General features: G+C 48.1%; 1 protein-coding gene across 1 annotated transcript in view; it reads right to left on the reverse strand.

Moving 5' to 3' along the window:
- GALNT12 (polypeptide N-acetylgalactosaminyltransferase 12) overlaps positions 1-17,946 on the reverse strand; it is a 49,976-nt gene that overhangs the window by 19,408 nt on the left and 12,622 nt on the right. Inside the window, exons 2-3 of the mRNA XM_060199106.1 lie at positions 14,245-14,414; positions 2,978-3,167 (exon numbers count right to left, since the gene is read on the reverse strand). Of these exons, the coding sequence (XP_060055089.1) occupies positions 2,978-3,167; positions 14,245-14,414 (360 nt within the window). The remainder of the gene's footprint in view (positions 1-2,977; positions 3,168-14,244; positions 14,415-17,946) is intronic.

Here is a 17,946-nt window from a genome sequence, read left to right on the forward strand (position 1 = left end):
CATACACACACACACTTCTCTCTCCCATTTGGAGCAACTCCGGTCAGTCCGGCTCCTGAATTCTGTGATGCAGAATCAGGAGAAAGAAACTCAACAGGGGAGTCGGGCGGTAGCGCAGCAGCTTAAGCGCATGTGGTGCAAAAAGCAAGGACCCGCATAAGGATCCTGGTTCGAGTCCCCGGCTCCCCACCTGCAGGGGAGTCACTTCATAGATGGTGAAGCAGGTCTGCAGGTGTCTGTCTTTCTTTCCTCCTCTGTGTCTTCCCCTTCTCTCTCCATTTCTCTCTGTCCTATCCAACAACGACATCAATAACAACAATAATAATAACCACAGCAATGATAAAACAACAAGGACAACAAAAGGAGGAGAAAATGGTCTCCAGGAACAGTGGATTCGTGGTGCAGGCATCGAGCCCCGGCAATAACCCAGGAGGCAAAAAAAGAAAGAAAGAAAGAAAGAAAGAAAGAAAGAAAGAAAGAAAGAAAGAAAGAAAGAAAGAAGAAAAAGTCAGCAGAAGAGAGCAAAGCTGGGCCCAGTGATAGAGGCTCTGGGGAGGGCAGGGCTGGGAGGGCTAATGAAAGAGGCTATGGGACAGCAGAAAATATAGGCTTGAAGATAATGACTTTACACAAATCCATAATTACACACACACACACATAGAGAGAGAGATAGAGAGGTGGAAAGAGAGAGAGAGAGAGACGTGGGGGGGAGGGAGAGGTGAGAAGACAACTTAACCTGGTAGAGCACATGTCTCTCTAGGCATAAGGCCTTGGAATCAAACCGAAGCTGCACAGGGAGGGCACACCATGACGGTACTGCTCATAGATGGTGGGATGGCACTGTGGTCTCTCTCTTCTCTGTCTCTGTCTCTCCCTCTCTGCTCTTTCTCATACACACTGTCGCTTTCCATCTCTAAAATAAAGAATGAACATAAAAAAGAGCCAGGGAAGACACTCAGTGGCGGTATTATGCATGTAAGAGGTGCTAGGGTCACCCCTGGCCTCATTAAACAAAGGTTAAGGGCCGCGGAGGGGTACACTCAGTGGGATGCACATGAACAATGCACCAGGACCCAGGTTCAAGCCCTCGGTCCCCACCTACAGAGCAGAAGCTTCACAAGGGGTGAAGCAGGAATACAAATGCCTCTCTTTCTCTCCCTCTTTATGTCCCCCTGCCCTATCAATTACTCTCTGTCCCATCAAGTCAAGAAAAAAGAAAGAGAAAAAGAAAAAAGATAAAAAGGAAAAAAAAAAAAAGGCTGCCGGAAGCAGTGGATTCATAGTGCATGTACTGTGCTAAGACCCTGCGATACCCCTGGGGGCAAAATTAAAAAGAAAAAAGTCAAGACTATTCTGGGAGTAGTGCAGCGGGTTAAGCGCAGGTAGCGCCAAGCACAAGGACCAGTGTAAGGATTGCAGTTCGAGCCCCCGGCTCCCCACCTGCAGGGGAGTCGCTTCACAGGCGGTGAAGCAGGTCTGCAGGTGTCTGTCTTTCTCTCCCCCTCTCTGTCTTCCCCTCCTCTCTCCATCTCTCTCTGTCCTGTACAACAACAATGACATCAATAACAACAACAATAACTACAACAACAATTAAAAAAAAAAACAAGGGCAACAAAAGGGAATGAATAAATATTTTTAAAAATCTTTAAAAAAAGAAGTAATATTCTTTTGTTGTTGTTTTTTTTTGTTTCCCTTTTGTTGCCCTTGTTGTTTTTTCATTGTTGTTGCAGTTGTTATTGTTGTTGATGTCACCGTTGTTAGATAGAAGCTGTGGGTGCTATGGTTCCTGCTCTGTTAGTCTCTCTTTCTCTGTCTCTCGCCCACTATCAAAAAATAAAATAAGTCTGGCAGAAGAAACAGAATCATACATGCACAAAGCCCTAGTAAAAAAAAAACTTGCAAAAAAAGAAAGAAATGCTTCCAACTCTTGGGAGTGTGGTTATACAATCAACTTATTTATTTATTTATTTTGCCTCCAGAGTTATCACTGGGGCTCAGTACCTGCCCAATGAATCCACTGCTCCTGGAGGCTATTTTTTTCCCATTATGTTGCTCTTATTGTTATTATTGTTATTGTTCCCACTGATGTTGTTGTTGCATAGGTCAGAGACAAATGGAGAGAGGAGGGGAAGACAGAGGGGGAGAGAAAGATAGACACCTGCAGACCTGCTTCACTGCCTGTGAAGCGACTACCCTGCAGGTGGGGAGCCAGGGGCTCAACTGGGATCCTTACCCCGGTCCTTGTGCTTAACTCGCTGCACTACTGCCTGACCCCCAATCAACTTATTTTTTTCCCTCAACTAATCACACGATTTATTTTATTTATTTATTTTGGATAGAGACAGAGAGAAAATGAGAGAGAAGGGGTAGATAGAGAGGGACAAAGATAGGGGCCAGGTGGTGATGCACCTGGTTGAGCACTCATGTTACAGTGCACAAGGACCCAGGTTCAAGCCCCCAGTCCCCACCTGCAGGGGGAAAGCTTTGCGAGTGGTGAAGCAGTGCTGCAGGTGTCTCTCTGTCTCTCTCCCTATCACCCCCCTTCCCCTTTCGATTTCTGGCTGTCTCTATCCAATAAATAAATAAAGATAATACAAAAAAAAAGTTAAAGAAAAAAAAAAAGAGACAGCTGCAGTGCTACTTCCCGCTCTACAGGTGGGGGCCAAGGGCTTGAACCCGGGTCCTTATGTATAGTAACATATGCACTCTACCAAGTTTGCCCCTCCAGGGGCCCCTCTTCCTGTGGTTTTTACAGTCACGCATAATAAAAGTTGGCTCTCAGATAAAGTAATATAAGCAGGCACACTGAAAGGAGGAGGTAGCCAGCTCTAAGCACCACCTGGGTCCGAAGCCATCCAGTGACCTCAGGGCCCTGTGAGGTCAGTGTCATTGCAGCCAGGGGTATGCCCGGCCCCCACTGCTCTCACGCACAGCCTGGCTGAGTTTCTGGCCCCTCCCGCAGGGATGGCCCACGTACCTCTGCAGCAGCGGCTCCAGCCAACCCTCGTGGCACTCACAGTGGCAGTCGAGGAAGGTCAGCACGTCTCCCTGCGCGATGGAAGCCCCGAGCAGCCGGGCGCGCACCAGGCCCTCTCTCTTGGTGGCACGAATCAGGCGCACCTTGGGCAGGCCCGCCAGCTCGGCCGCCAGGCGTTCCTTCAGGTGCTCTGCGGAGGCAAACGGGACAATCTAGATCATCGCTGTGCAACCAAACCTATGTCCTTCCAGGGTCTCTTCTCTTCCTTAGAGATTTGTTTCATCAGTTGGGGGCCAGGCAGTGGTGCACCTGGTTAAGCTCACACACTACAGGTCGCAAAGTCCCGGGTTCAAGACCCTGATCCCTACCTGCAGGGAGAAAAAGCTTCACCAGTGGTGAAGCAGTGCTGCAGGTGTCTGTCTCTTTCCCTTTCTTTTTTTTTATATTTCTGTATTTTCCCTTTTGTTGCCCTTGTTGTTTTATGGTTGTAGTTATTATTGTTGTTATAGATGTTGTCGTTGTTAGATAGGACAGAGAGAAATGGAGAGAGGAGGGGAAGACAGAGAGAGGGGAGAGAAAGACAGACACCTGCAGACCTGCTTCACCGCCTGTGAAGCGACTCCCTGCAGGTGGGGAGCTGAGGGCTTGAACTGGGATCCTTGAGCCAGTCCTTGTGCTCTCTTTCCCTTTCTATCTCTCCCTCCTGTCTCAGTTTTTCTCTGTCTCTATCTAATGAATAAATAAAAATTAAAAAAAAAGATTTGGGCCAGCCTACTCTGCCACGCAAGGAAGACTGGTCCTGAAATGAGGGCTGCCTGCAATGTTCCCAGCTTTGATCATGGACTGTGAGCTCAGACTGACAGGGACTCAGAGGCCACACAGGCTCTTGTGCTAAATAGGAATATGTCTGGGTCCTGGGTCAGATCAATGGGGTTTACAGTGGATAGTATGTATAGACTTTCCTAATGTTTGGGAGCTATGCTCTGCCCTAATCCAGCTTTCTAGTCCTATTCTCAACTATGACACCATCTTCCCAGATAATATTTTTTTATATTTTTTTAATATTTATTTATTTTCCCTTTTGTTGCCCTTGTTTGTTTTTTATTGTTGTTGTTATTCATGGCATTGTTGTTGGGTAGGACAGAGAGAAATGGAGAGAAGAGGTGAAGACAGAGAGAGTGAGAGAAAGATAGACACCTGCAGACCTGCCTCACCGCCCGTGGAGCAACTCCCCTGCAGGTGGGGAGCCGGGGCCCGAACCGAGATCCCTACAGCGGCCCTTCCGCTTTGAGCCACATGCGCTCAACTTGCTGCGCTACCGCCCGACTCCCCCCAGATAATATTTTTAGTCCACCCGCAAGTTAGCTATCAGGCTCAGGCAAAAATTACTAAAGTGATGGGCTCCTTGAAACATATCTAAAATAGACTTCCTAGCTTCTTCCTACACAAAGACCTCTAATGTCATCTGCTCTATTGCTATCTTTGGGTTCCTGTTTATTAAACAATTTGTCCGGCTTTACATCTTGCCACCTTTCAGCCACCCAACTACAGATGCTACCATGACACCATCCTGACTTCCCTGGGCAGAGGACCTCACCAATGTGCCCCAGAACCTCACCTCCCCAGAGCCCTGCCCCGCTAGGGAAAGAGAGAAACAGGCTGGGGGTTTGGATCCATCTGTCAACATCCATGTTTAGTGGAGAAGCAATTACAGAAGCCAGACCTTCCACCTTCTGCTCCCCATAAAGAATTTTGGTCCATACTCCCAGGGGGATAAAGAATAAGGAAGCTTCCAATGCAGGGGATGGGACATGGAACTCTGGTGGTGGGAACTGTGTGGAATGATACCTCTGTTACTTTACAATATTCTTAATCGCTATTTAACCACTAACAAAAAATATTTAAAAAGAAAGAAAAAGATAGATAGAAGCCACTGCTTTGTCTGCCACCTGGGGCAGCCTCACCTCACCCAGCACCTGGTGAGGTGAAAATAACTCAAAGGTAGGGGGAGGCTGCAGCAGAAAATGCCGGAACCACCAACTACTCCCCAGCAAGAAGCACGCACCAGGGCTGAGAGTTGGCTCAGCAAAGGTAGTGCAGCTGTGTTCAAGGCCCTGGGTCTCAGAAAAGTGAAAGCACAGAGGAATCTCATCAGTGGAATGGTGGAGCGATGCTCTGGTGTCTCTCCCTGTCGCTTCCTTCTCTATATCTCTCTAAGTAAAACAGATTTCTTTTTTGAATTGGACATGGAGGGACTCAGTGGTCTCAGGCATGTGCAAGGCCCCAGGTACTATCTCCAGTCAGTACTGCATTAAAAGTAGCACATGCGGGGGTTGGGTGGGAGTGCAGCGGCTTAAGCGCACTTGGCACAAAGCACAAGGACTGGCTCAAGGACCCTAGTTTGAGCCCCCGGTTCCCCGTCTGCCAGGGATGAGTGCATATATCACAGTGCACAAGGACCCAGGTTCAAAGCCCTGGTCCCCACCTGCAGGAGGTAGGCTTCACAGGTGGTGAAGCAGTAGTGCAGGTCAGTCAGTTGGTATCTCTCTCTCTCTCTCCTTTTTTCTTCTCTGTCAATTTCTTGCTGTCTCTCTCCAAGACAAATAAATAAATAAAACTAAATTCAGAAAAATATTTTATTTATTTATTATTGAATAGAGACAGCAAGAAATTTAGGGGGGCAGGGGTAGATAGCATAATGGTTATGCAAAGAGGCTTTCATTCCTGAGGCTTCAAAGTCCCAGGTTCAATCCCCTGCACCACCCTAAACCAGAGCTGAGCAGTGCTCTGGTAAAAAAAAATAATAAAATCAATTATTAAAAAATAATTGACAGGGGGAGGAGAGAGGGAGAGAAAGACAGAGAGATACCTGCAGCCCTGTTTCACCACTTATGAAGTTCTCCACCCTGCAGGTGGGAACCAGGGCTTGAACCTGGGTCCTTGCACACTATAGTGTGAGCCCTTAACCAGGTGCTCCACCGCCTGGCCCAAAACTATAGTTTTTAAAAAGCATTAAAAAAAATCCCAACAGGAACACAGCAACACCCCAGCAGGCAGGGTGTCTGCACTGCCATGCACACAGAGGCACAGGAGGTGTGGTGACAGTGGAGGGAACTTCAGTGCTGTGCATAACTATCTGAATGAAAAGAAAAATAGCCCAAATCTCATATGTGAGAGGTTCCAGTTCCACTGAAAGAATACATTATTTTTCTATTTAAAGAAAAAAAGCATATAAGAAATGTCAATTGTTTTTATAACATGTTAATAGAAACTTCACTGGTTTGTTCATTGTGGACAAATAAAAATATTTTATCTGTGTGGAGTGGTGTTTACATAAGTTTATGTGATCATATTACCATATATGCTCTCAAATGCACATTCCCGCTGATACAGCAATAGTGATAACAGTAATAACAATAATAATAACCCATCAACATTAGCTGGCCTGCTGAGCTTATTACCAGTGATTTATATATAACTCAGGTGAGTCTTATGAGAATGATGAGATGGTGCGGCTACAATCCCCATCTTGTAGAGAGGAATGGTGAGGTCAGAGAGGCTGAGGATCTTGCCAGAGTAAGCAAGTGAGCTCAGCAGCCAGGACTGAATAAACCCAGGGCTTCTGGCTCTGCTCCACAGGCTTAGTTAACACTGCCTCCCAAGCTTTCTCCTGCAATCTCCATCCTTATTTTAAAATATGAAAGCTTTCAGAAGGACATGTTTGTTTTATGTTGCAATAAAGGAAGAGAGACTTTCAAAGCTGAAAGGACGTACCCCTAGCTGGTTCTGACCCCAGGCTTCAGGATGGGACAAGAAGTCCTGATTCACACCCCTCATCAGTCCAAGGGAGGCGGTGGGAAGCCCTCAGATAAAGTAAAAAAAAAAAAAATGAGAGCCTCTCCCCACATCCATGTAGGCTTTCTCTCCAAGTCCTCACTCATCAGTGAGGGAGAAAATATTACCAAGTCCTAGGTCACACCATACTTTGTGGACATGTTTCCCTAAGTATCCTTGACACTCAAAAAAAAAACAAAAGTAGACATGCAGAGATTGATTATTTTTCCAGTCCTAAATATAACTTTAAGTAAGCTGATGGCAGGAATGAGAGAGGTAGCTCTCAGGCAGAGCTAGTTAGTGCAGTGCAAGCCCTCACACAGCCATGCCCATGCAGCCTCCCTGCTCTTGGCGTGGATCTGCCCAGAGCTCATTTTCTGTCTGTCTGAACCGCCTCCCTAGCCCCTGGGAGGGCAGATACCCTTCCTCAAGCTCAGACTGACTGCAGAACAGGAGGGTGGAGGGGTAGGGGAGGACAGAGCAAGACTTCTTAACTCCGAACTCAGTTTGGGCATCTTGCCTGCTTCACAAGCGGTTTGGACAGGGAAGGAAGATTCAGCCCACAGTAGTGAGTGATGGTGGAGGGTTTATACTTATTTCCTGCCTGCCACAGAACCCTATAAGTTCTATTTGATTTACCAAGGAGAAATTGTTTATTATTGGCTTCCAAGTTAACATATTTATGGGAAGCTTGGTAAGTTTCAGTTTTTTGGTTTTTTTTTTGCCTCCAGGGTTATCTCTGGGCCTCAGTGCCTGCAATATGAATCCACTGCTCCTGGAGGCCATTTTTTCCATTTTGTTGCCCTTGTTGTTGTTGTTGTGGCTATTGGATAGGACAAAGAGAAATGGAGAGAGGAGGGGAAGACAGAGAGGGGGAGAGAAAGACAGACACCTGCAGACCTGCTTCACCGCCTGTGAAGCGACTCCCCTGCAGGTAGGGAGCCGGGGGCTCGAACCGGGATCCTTGTGCCTATCCTTGCACTTAGCACCATGTGCACTTAACCTGCTGCATGTGCCCAGCCCCCAGAAAGTTTCCGTTTTAAAACATTTCATAAAAATATAAGTTATCGGGACTAGAGAGGAGCACCATGGTTCTGCAAAAGATTTTCACGTCTGATGCTCCAGGGTCCCAAATTCAATCCCTAGCACCTCCATAAGCCAGGACTGAGTAGTGCTCTGGTGAAAGAAAAAGAGAATCAAAGATGGGCGTCAGGCGGTAGCGCAGCAGGTTAAGTGCACATGGCGCAAAGCGCAAGGACCTGCGTAAGGAACCTGGTACAAGCCCCCGGCTCCCCACTTGCAACTTCACAGGCAGTGAAGCAGGTCTGCAGGTGTCTATCTTTCTCTCCCCCCTCTGTCTTCCCCTCCTCTCTCCATTTCTCTCTGTCCTATCCAACGACAGTGAAGCAGGTCTGCAAGTGTCTGTCTTTCTCTCTCCCTCTCTCCATTTCTCTCTGTCCTATCCAACAACAGTGAAGCAGGTCTGCAAGTGTCTGTCTTTCTCTCTCCCTCTCTCCATTTCTCTCTGTACTATCCAACAACAACAGCCATGACAACAATAACAACAACAAGGGCAATATAAATGGGGAAAAAAATGGCCTGCAGGAGCAGTGGATTCATAATGCAGACACCAAGCCCCAACAATAAAACCTCGGGGGCCAAAAAAAAAAAAAAGAGAAAGAAAAAAGAAGGGGGGAGGAAGAAAGAAGGAAAGAGTGTATGTTATTACTGCCTGCCAGACAGTCGATATCATCTAATCCCCACAAGTCTCTAGAAAGTAGGATCCAATAATACCCAATACTATAGGGGTTGAAGTCAGAGTTGGATGTGGATTAGTGTCCCTACTTAAGATTGAATAGGTGTCAAGTCAAGGTTGGACATGGATTAATGTCTTTACTCCATATTATAAAGATGTCAAGTGTGGAAGCTGGAATTCAAGTCCCTGAAGGTCACCCAGAGTGAGCACCCACACACATAAATTCAGAGTGAACAAGGAAGTGGTCTCAGGGGTAGAAAACCTGTTCCGCATGCATGAGCTCCGGGTTCTCTCCCCAGCACCACAGGAGTGAAAGTCCATAAATGACAAGTGCTTTGTACACACACACACACACACACACACTCACACACTCACAAACATACTCACTTTCTCTCTCTCTCTCCTCTAAAACAATTAAAATTGGGGGTGGGGGAGACAGCATAATGGTTATACAAACAGACTCTCATGCTTAAGGCTCTGGGGGTCCAAGGTTCAATCCCCCACATCACCATGAGCCAGAGATAAGCAGTGCTCTGATACAAATTAATTAATTAAATGGGTCAGAGAGGTGGCAAGGATGAGGCCCTGGAGCTTCTCCCAACAATGTATGTATTTATATAATAATACATAACTCCTGGGCAGCTTGAGGGGTGTTAGAGTGGCTAGCGCTTAGGCTTGGAGGAATGAAGTCCCAAGCTCTACCCCACGCCATGACTTTCCCTAGGAGATGCCCAAATATGTACAGACTATTAATATCACCCAGCTCTACCCGACATTAAACCAAAACCCCACTTCTTCTCTATGAGCTTTGCTAGATGGGCCTTGGTGTCTAGACATACTTCCAAATTCCCAAGTTAAGTTGTTTTTCTAGCCAGTCAATCCCTTTTCTATTTGGAAGTTTTTATAACTTTTTTAAAGCTCACCTCAGACTCATCCCAAATTCAGCTCCTCCAGCCTCCACCTACAGTGGGACGCACATGCTGTCAGCAATGCCAAAATCCCCCCCCCCAAAAAAAAATGTCACTATCGGGAGTCGGGCGGTAGCGCAGCAGGTTAAGCACACATGGCACAAAGCACAAGGACCAGCATGAGGATCCTGGTTCGAGCCCCTGGCTCCTCACCTGCAGGGGAGTCACTTCACAGGCAGTAAAGCAGGTCTGCAGGTGTCTATCTTTCTCTCCCCCTCTCTGCCTTTATCCCTCCTCTCTCCATTTCTCTCTGTCCTATCCAACTATAATGACAACAATAACTACAACAATAAAACAACAAGGGCAACAAAAGGGAAAATAAATAAATATTTAAAAAAAGAAAAAAAAATCACTGTCTCCCTGGTCGTAAGCTGTGACCACCCACCAGAAACACGACCGTTCCCAGCATTCCTTGCAACTAGTTCTAGCCAGGTGACCCTGCTCTGGCTCAAAGGAATGTGAAGGCAACTTGCTGGTATGGTTCCCAGTCCTCAAGGTCCTTCCTGGCTGATGGGCGTGAGCAGAGGGTGAACACCAGGCCGGGTGTGCACCGATCCCAGGCACACAACTTCCTAAAGGTGGTGGAGTCTCTGACTGACACCAGCTTCGGGCCATACCTTCCGCAGACAATCACGGCAGACTTATGGCGTAACAGAGAAATCAACCTTTTCTCACCAGAGTGGTTGCTGAGGCCCCATGCCTGCCCTGCTTCACCACTCCTGGCTGACTCTCTTTTTATTTTTTCAGTCAAGGGTGAGAGACAGACATGGAAAGAGAAGAGAGAGAGGAGAGGTGACACCACAGCAGTGCTTCAGTGTTGTTGTGGTGGTGGTCAGGTGTCGGGCTGCACCGCGGAGAAGAGAGAGGAAGTCCAGAGCAAGCCTGTGTGAAGCCTCCTCCATGCAGGTGATCCCATGTGGTGGCCGGAAACTCGAACCCAGATCCTCAGACACAATAAAAGTGTGAGCTCAGCTGGATGAGCCATCTCCTGGCCCCCTTGAGGGAAATCAGTTTCTGTATAGGCTTGGTGAGAACAGTTAAGCACACCCACCAATTAGGACACACACAGCAGGCTTTGAAGGCAGCCAATCAGGCTCCCAGCCTGAAACAGGAGGGTTCCCACTAAGCTACCCTTATAGGTGGCCCAGAGATGGGGATTTTGGTAGAAACAGACTTTAGCAACACGCCCACGGCTTTCTCTACTGCCACATCCTTGACATCACTTTCCCCTCCGTTCAGCTATCCTCACTTGAGCTACTTAGCAGAGGTCTACTGGAAGACTGCTATTCTGTCCACACAGCCAGCCCCGACCAAGTCAAAGCCGTTGACCATCTAGTGCTAACAGGACAGGCCCTGCACTTCCTCACCTGGCCCCCTCCTCACCAGCAGCCAGACTCTTCACAAGCATAGTGAATTCCTGCCCGCCAGGCCCCCTTGGAGGCTCCTGCCAGCTCATACTTAAGCCCTATGGGCAAGCTAGTGCCTGGCTGCTCCAGCCTGACCACCGGCAGCTTCTATACCTGGGGCCGCTGGGCCTGGGCCTCTCTCCCCATGACCTTCATGGGCTGTGTCCTCCTCTACATTCTAGTTTATACTTCCAAAGGTCACCTCCTCCGAGAAGCCTTCTTTTATTTTATCTTCTTGATTTATTATTGGATAGAGACAAAGACAAATTGAGAGGGAAGGGGTGAGACAGAGAGAGAGAGACAAAGAAATATCTGCAGTTCTGCTGCACCACTCGTGAAGCTTTCCCTCTGCAGGTGGGGACCAGGGGCTTGAACCCAGGTCCCTGTGCACTGTAGTGTGTGCTTAACCAGCTGCGTCCCTACTTCCTCTTTTCTTTCTTAGCACCTTCTGCTTTTGCTGTCCTTATGTAATGCTGTGCTATGTCCTAGTGTGTAATGAGGCACTGTGTTTCATTATGTGCTGCATGTTACTACTGTAATTTTTAAAAAGAATTTATCTATTTTACGATTTTATTTATTGGTTCATTATTGGACAGAGATGGAGAGAAACTGAGGGGGGAAGAAGAGTAGAAGGAGAAGAGAGAGAGAAAACAGAGAGACACCTGCAGCCCTGCCTCACCACTTGTGAAGCTTTCTCCCTGCAGGTGGAGACCAGGGTCTTGAACCCAGGCCTTTGTGCACTGTAATGCATGCGCTCAACCAGGGGCACCACCGCCCAGTCCCATTTCTTTGTCTCCATGACAGAGACCAACACAGTGTTGAACTCTAGCCTCTGGTGGCACCAACATGGAAGTCTGCTGTGCTGCTTACCCAGCCTGCTGTGGTGGTACCAACATGGAAGTCTGCAGTGCCGCTTACCCAGCCTGCTGTGGTGGTACCAACATGGAAGTCTGCAGTGCCGCTTACCCAGCCTGCTGTGGTGGCACCAACATGGAAGTCTGCTGTGCCGCTTACCCAGCCTGCTGTGGTGGTACCAACATGGAAGTCTGCTATGCCGCTTACACAGCCTGCTGTGGTGGTACCAACATGGAAGTCTGCAGTGCTGCTTACCCAGCCTGCTGTGGTACCAACATGGAAGTCTGCTGTGCTGCTTACCCAGCCTGCTGTGGTGGTACCAACATGGAAGTCTGCTGTGCTGCTTACCCAGCCTGCTGTGGTGGTACCAACATGGAAGTCTGCTGTGCTGCTTACCCAGCCTGCTGTGGTGGTACCAACATGGAAGTCTGCAGTGCTGCTTACCCAGCCTGCTGTGGTACCAACATGGAAGTCTGCTGTGCCGCTTACCCAGCCTGTTATGGTGGTACCAACATGGAAGTCTGCTGTGCTGCTTACCCAGCCTGTGGTGGTACCAACATGGAAGTCTGCTGTGCCGCTTACCCAGCCTGCTGTGGTGGTACCAACATGGAAGTCTGCTGTGCTGCTTACCCAGCCTGCTGTGGTGGTACCAACATGGAAGTCTGCTGTGCTGCTTACCCAGCCTGTGGTGGTACCAACATGGAAGTCTGCTGTGCCGCTTACCCAGCCTGCTGTGGTGGTACCAACATGGAAGTCTGCTGTGCTGCTTACCCAGCCTGCTGTGGTGGTACCAACATGGAAGTCTGCTGTGCCGCTTAACCAGCCTGTGGTGGTATATTCTCTACACAACTTTTCTTGCCGTTTGTTTGCTGTTTCCTATTCCACCCACTTCCATAGAATCTGAATGTTGTGAAAACAAAGACTTGCTTCTCATTTCCCTTGGGATCCCCAGTGCCTTGCACAGTGCTCAGCACATAGTTAGGAGTCAAAAAATGTTCATTAAATATATCAAGAGCCAACCTGAACTGCCAGTGAACTGCTGGGTCCCAGATCCCCAGCTGGGACCCTTCTAGAATGCCTCTCTCTGCCTTCACTTCTCCCTCTGGACTGCCCCTTTTGACCTCATGTCAAATTCAACATGTCCAGACTCAAAGTCTAGGGACTGACCTGGCTCGGTGAGTGGAGTGTACACTTTGTCACACTGAGGCACTGGGTTAAATCCCCAGCATGAAGTGCCATGACAGCCCCAAAGGAACTCCATGAATGGCAAGACGGTGTCTGGGTGTTTCCCCTCTGTCTATCCCTCTCTCCCTTTGGAAATACTTTTTTTTTTTTTTTAATTGGGACAGGCAGGCTTCTCAGTGCCTGTACACACACCAAACCCAGGGTTCACTACCTGTCACCACATTAAAAACAGCCAAACACTCCCCTTTCTCCCCAGCCCAGACATGCCCCTCCTGCCCCTCGTGGCTTTCCAGCTCTGACACAGCACCCCCTTTCTCGGACACCTAAGGGTCCTCCTGGAACCTCAGCCAATCACCAGGCCTGGGCGGTGGCAGCTCTTCAAAATCCCTCCCCTCAGTTACACCTGACTCTCAAGCCTCTGTCTCTTCACCAGATCACCCCCAGCAGCCTGCCCCCAGCCATCCACACCCCCCATCACACACACGCACGCACACACACACGCACTCACGCACACAAGCTTCCTTGCACACCATCCACTGCTCTCTAACTCAGAAGGATTGCCTAATTGTTCTCCTGCCTGGTTCTCAGGGCCCTAAGGACCATGGCCTAGTGTCTAACCTCAGCACCCTTCTCCAACTGCCCCAACGCTGCTACCTCCCTCCTGCCAGGACTCCCAAAAGCAGCTGCCTTCCAGAATCCCCAGCAGATAAGACACTACCCATGGAGCAAAGTGCCTCAAAGTCTTCCCATGTTCCCACATTTTTCTTTTTTAAATTATTATTATTGTATAGAAACAGAGAGAAATTGAGAGGGGTGGGGAAGATAGAGAGGGGAAAAGACAGTCACCTGCTTCACCAGCCATGAAGCTTTCCCCCTGCAGGTGGGGACCAAGGGCTTGAACTCAGGTCCTTGTGCACTGTATTGTATGGCCGTAACCAGGTGCACCACCGCCTGGCTCCTCTTCCCAAATTCTTTGTCCTTCTCTCCCTCCTCCACTTTCTCAGCCAACAAATCATTCATCCTGCAAGACTCAGAGCAACTGCTATCACCTGAGCACCCAGACCAGGCAAGTCCTTATCCTCTGCCCTGTGGCATGTCACTCTCTGTGTGATGTGTGTCCTCTTCCAGGTGCTGAGCTCCACAATGGTAGAAGCTGAGCACAGGGGGACACGGGAAGTCTCCCCTGCCACACTCTCACTTCCAAGCACTATGCCTGGAAGCCTGGGGGCACACGCCCCTCCAGGATCACACGTCGGGACTCACCTCTATCACTGTAGTCATCCACAAGAATGACTTCCTCTAGCAGGATGTCTGGCGACGTCTCGAGGACACTGTACACTGTCCGAAGGAGAGTTGACCAGGCTTCATTATAAAAGGCAATGACAACAGATGTCGTAGGCAACTCTTCATAGTTATATTTCTTCTCTTTGCACCTGCACAGGGAGCACAAGTTCAAGAAGCAAGAACCCGCCTGTCAAATGCATGCAGCAGGCCCAACCTGGTCTGGAGACAGTGGTGTCCAACCTGGTCTGGAAACAGTGGTACCTGGGACACAGATCACAATGCACCTGGGAGGGGGGGGGAATGGAAAATAATCTGCCGGCGTGTTCTAGAGCTTCCTGTGTTCCCGTAGAGGCTCGAAGGTTTTCTAAAATAATACTAAACAAGGCTGGACTGTGTGATGTTGCTTTTTTAATTTTTTTAAAAAATTTTAAAATTTTTTATTTATAAATTATAAACACTGACAAGACCACAGGATAAGAAAGGTACAATTCCCATCACCAGAACTCCATATCCCATCTCCTCCCCTGACAGCTTTCCTACTCTTTTTAATTAATTAATTAATTTATTTATTTATTTATTTATAAAAAGGAATCACTGACAAAACCATAGGATAAGAGGGGCACAACACCACACAATTCCCACCACCAGAATTCCGTATCACATCCCCTCCCCTGATAACTTTCCTATTCTTGATCCCTCTGGGAGTATGGACCCAGGGACATTCTGGGGTGCAGATGTTGCTTTTAAGCTTGAAAGCAATTTTCAGGCGTCAGCAACTTAAGAACTAAGCAGAGCCCAGAGCGAAGGAAGACAGCCTCTTCTTCCCATCCAGCCTGCAGCCTTCCTGTCTGTCTGCTTCTTTTCCACTCCCACTTCCAGGCTTGGTTCAGACCACACACCCCCACCTGCCAATTTCTCTGCCCTCTTTCAAAATCAACTCAATGGGAGCCCGGCGGTAGCGCAGCACGTTAAGCGCACATGGCGCGAAGTGCAAGGACCAGAGTAAGGATCCCGGTTTGAGCCCCGGGCTCCCCACCTGCAGGGAAGTCGCTTCACAGGCGGTGAAGCAGGTCTGCAGGTGTCTGTCTTTCTCTCCCCCTCTCTGTCTTCCCCTCCTCTCTCCATTTCTCTCTGTCCTATCCAACAATGACATTAATAACAGCAACAATAATAACTATAATAACAACAAAACAACAAGGGCAACAAAAACGAAATAAAAAACAAAAGAACAAAACAAAACAAAATTAATTCAATGTGACCCTCTTGTGGAAAGTCCCTGGGCACCTGGCCCCCACCTCCATCCACATCACCCCGTTACTCTTGCCCCATGGCTGCCTGTCCTGCTTCCTCCTGGCGCCACCTGTACCCCTGCAGTGGAGCGTTGAATCCAAAGCATAAAGTAAGGCTCTGCGGAGGACACTGACTACATGCCTCCAACACCCATGCCACCCCTTCCCTCTTCACTCTGTGAAGTCTCCAGGGAGTGAAAGGAACCAGTAATCCCCTCCGTGCAGCGGGGTAGCGGGTCACTGTGCTCGCTGGTAGGGACTGATAACAGACTTCATGGGGCCTCCAGGGCCTGGAAATTGTCAGCAAAAAGTAACTGCCAGCAAGATAAAGCAAGAACAGAAACCCCGGAGGGATATCAAGAAGTAAATCAGGGTGAGGGGCTGAGCAGTGGCACACCCGATTTAGTGCACATAGTACTAAGCACAAAGACCCACGCAAAGATACGGGTTCGAGCCCCCACTCCCCACCTGCAGTGAGAAACGTTTCACAAGTGGTGAAGCAGGTCTACAGGTATCTCTCCTTCTCTCTCCCTCTCTATCTCCTCCTCCCCTCTCAATTTTTCACTGTCCTAGCTGACAGAATGGGAAAAAATGTCCACCTAGAGCAGTGGATTCATAGTGGTGGCACGGAGCCCCAGCGATAACCCTGGAGGCAAAAAAAAAAAAAAAGAAGAAGAAGTAAATCAGGGTGTGAAGCTGAGTTGGCCAGTGACTAGACCAAAGGAGGAACTGGGAATAGAGAAGCAAAGAAATGATGAAGACCCAATCAGGCTCCCAGGCATTAAAGGATGTGTGTGTGTGTGTGTGTGTGTGTGTAGAACCAATCAGGCTCCCAGGCATTAAAGGATGTGTGTGTGTGTGTGTGTGTGTGTGTGTGTGTGTGTAGAACCAATCAGGCTCCCAGGCATTAAAGGATGTGTGTGTGTGTGTGTGTGTGTGTGTGTGTGTGTGTGTGTGTGTGTGTGTGTGTGAGAGAGAGAGAGAGAGAGAGAGAGAGAGAGATGTATGAGGATCGGCACATGTGGACTCCTTGACAGTCACCAGGAACTTCCTGATCACCTCCTATGTGCTACAAAGACCAAGTTCCTGCTTCCTGGGAACTTCCGGATTATAAGAATCAAGTAACTTAATCATTTAGTTTTTATTTTTCCTCTTTATTTACTTATTGGATAGAGACAACCAGAAAGCGAAAGGGAGGGGAAGCAGAGAAGCACCTGCAGCACTGCTTCACCACTCACAAATATGTCCCTCCTGCAGGTGGAGGCCAGGGACTCGAACCCAGTCCTGGAGAACTGTGACATGTGCACTCAACCAGGTGCGCCACCACCCGGCCCCCGTAAATCAGTCGTTTCAGAAAGTGGCTGCGCTAGGATGAAAGTGAGAATGGGTCCTGGGATGGGAGAGGGAGCAACCATGGTAGAGTTGACGAAGGAGGCGGCATTTAGGATGAAACGTAGGGTTCTGGTTAGAAGACAACTTGCTCTGCTTTATATCTTATTTATTTATTTTATTTTATTTTTAAGGTTGGTTTTATATATATATATATATATATATATATAAAATCAATTCTTTCTTTTAATTTTTTAAATTTTGTATTTATTTATTTTATTTTACACGCGGACAGTGCTCATTTCTGGCTTATGGTGGGGCTGGGGATTTAACCTGGGACCTCAGAGCCTCAGGCTTGAAAGGCTTTTGCATAACCATTATGCTGTCTCCCCAGCCCTTCTGCTTTATATCTTAATGTTCTTCAGCCACCAAGTTGCAGATGCTGCTATGAGGCCAATCAGAATTTCCTGGGCAGACGACCTCACCAATGTGCAGATGTCTTTCTCCCTCTCTATCTCCTCTCCTCTCTCGATTTCTCTCTGCCCTATCCTATAAGAAGAAGGAAGAGGAGGAGGAGGAGAAGGGGGGGAAAAATGGCCTCTAGAAACAGTGGATTCCTAATGCAGGTACCGAGTCCCATCGATCAACCTGGAGGCAAAATTTAAAAAAAAAATAATAATAATAATATGGAAACTTCCACTGGAGGGGATGGGATACAGAACTCTAAGTACCACGCACTAACCGACTGCGCACTGGAGCTCCAATACAGAACTCTGGTGGTAAGAACTGTGTGGAATCCATCTTTCTAGTCCTTTTTCCAACTATGACATTTTCCCAGACAATAACCTACGTCCACCACCTGCATATTAGATGTCAGGCTCAAGCAAAAACTAGTAAAGTTATGGGCCCCTTGGAATATATCTAAAATAGACCTAGTAGCTTTCTCCAAATGGAGACCCCCAAATCATCATCTGCACTATTCCAGCCTTTAGGGTCATTATTAGTCAACAATTTGTTCTGCTTTATATGTTACCTCTTCTTTCAGCCACCAGGTTCCAGATGC

The sequence above is a fragment of the Erinaceus europaeus genome, chromosome 10 (genome assembly GCF_950295315.1).
Source record: "Erinaceus europaeus chromosome 10, mEriEur2.1, whole genome shotgun sequence".
NCBI classification, from domain to species: Eukaryota; Metazoa; Chordata; class Mammalia; order Eulipotyphla; family Erinaceidae; genus Erinaceus; species Erinaceus europaeus.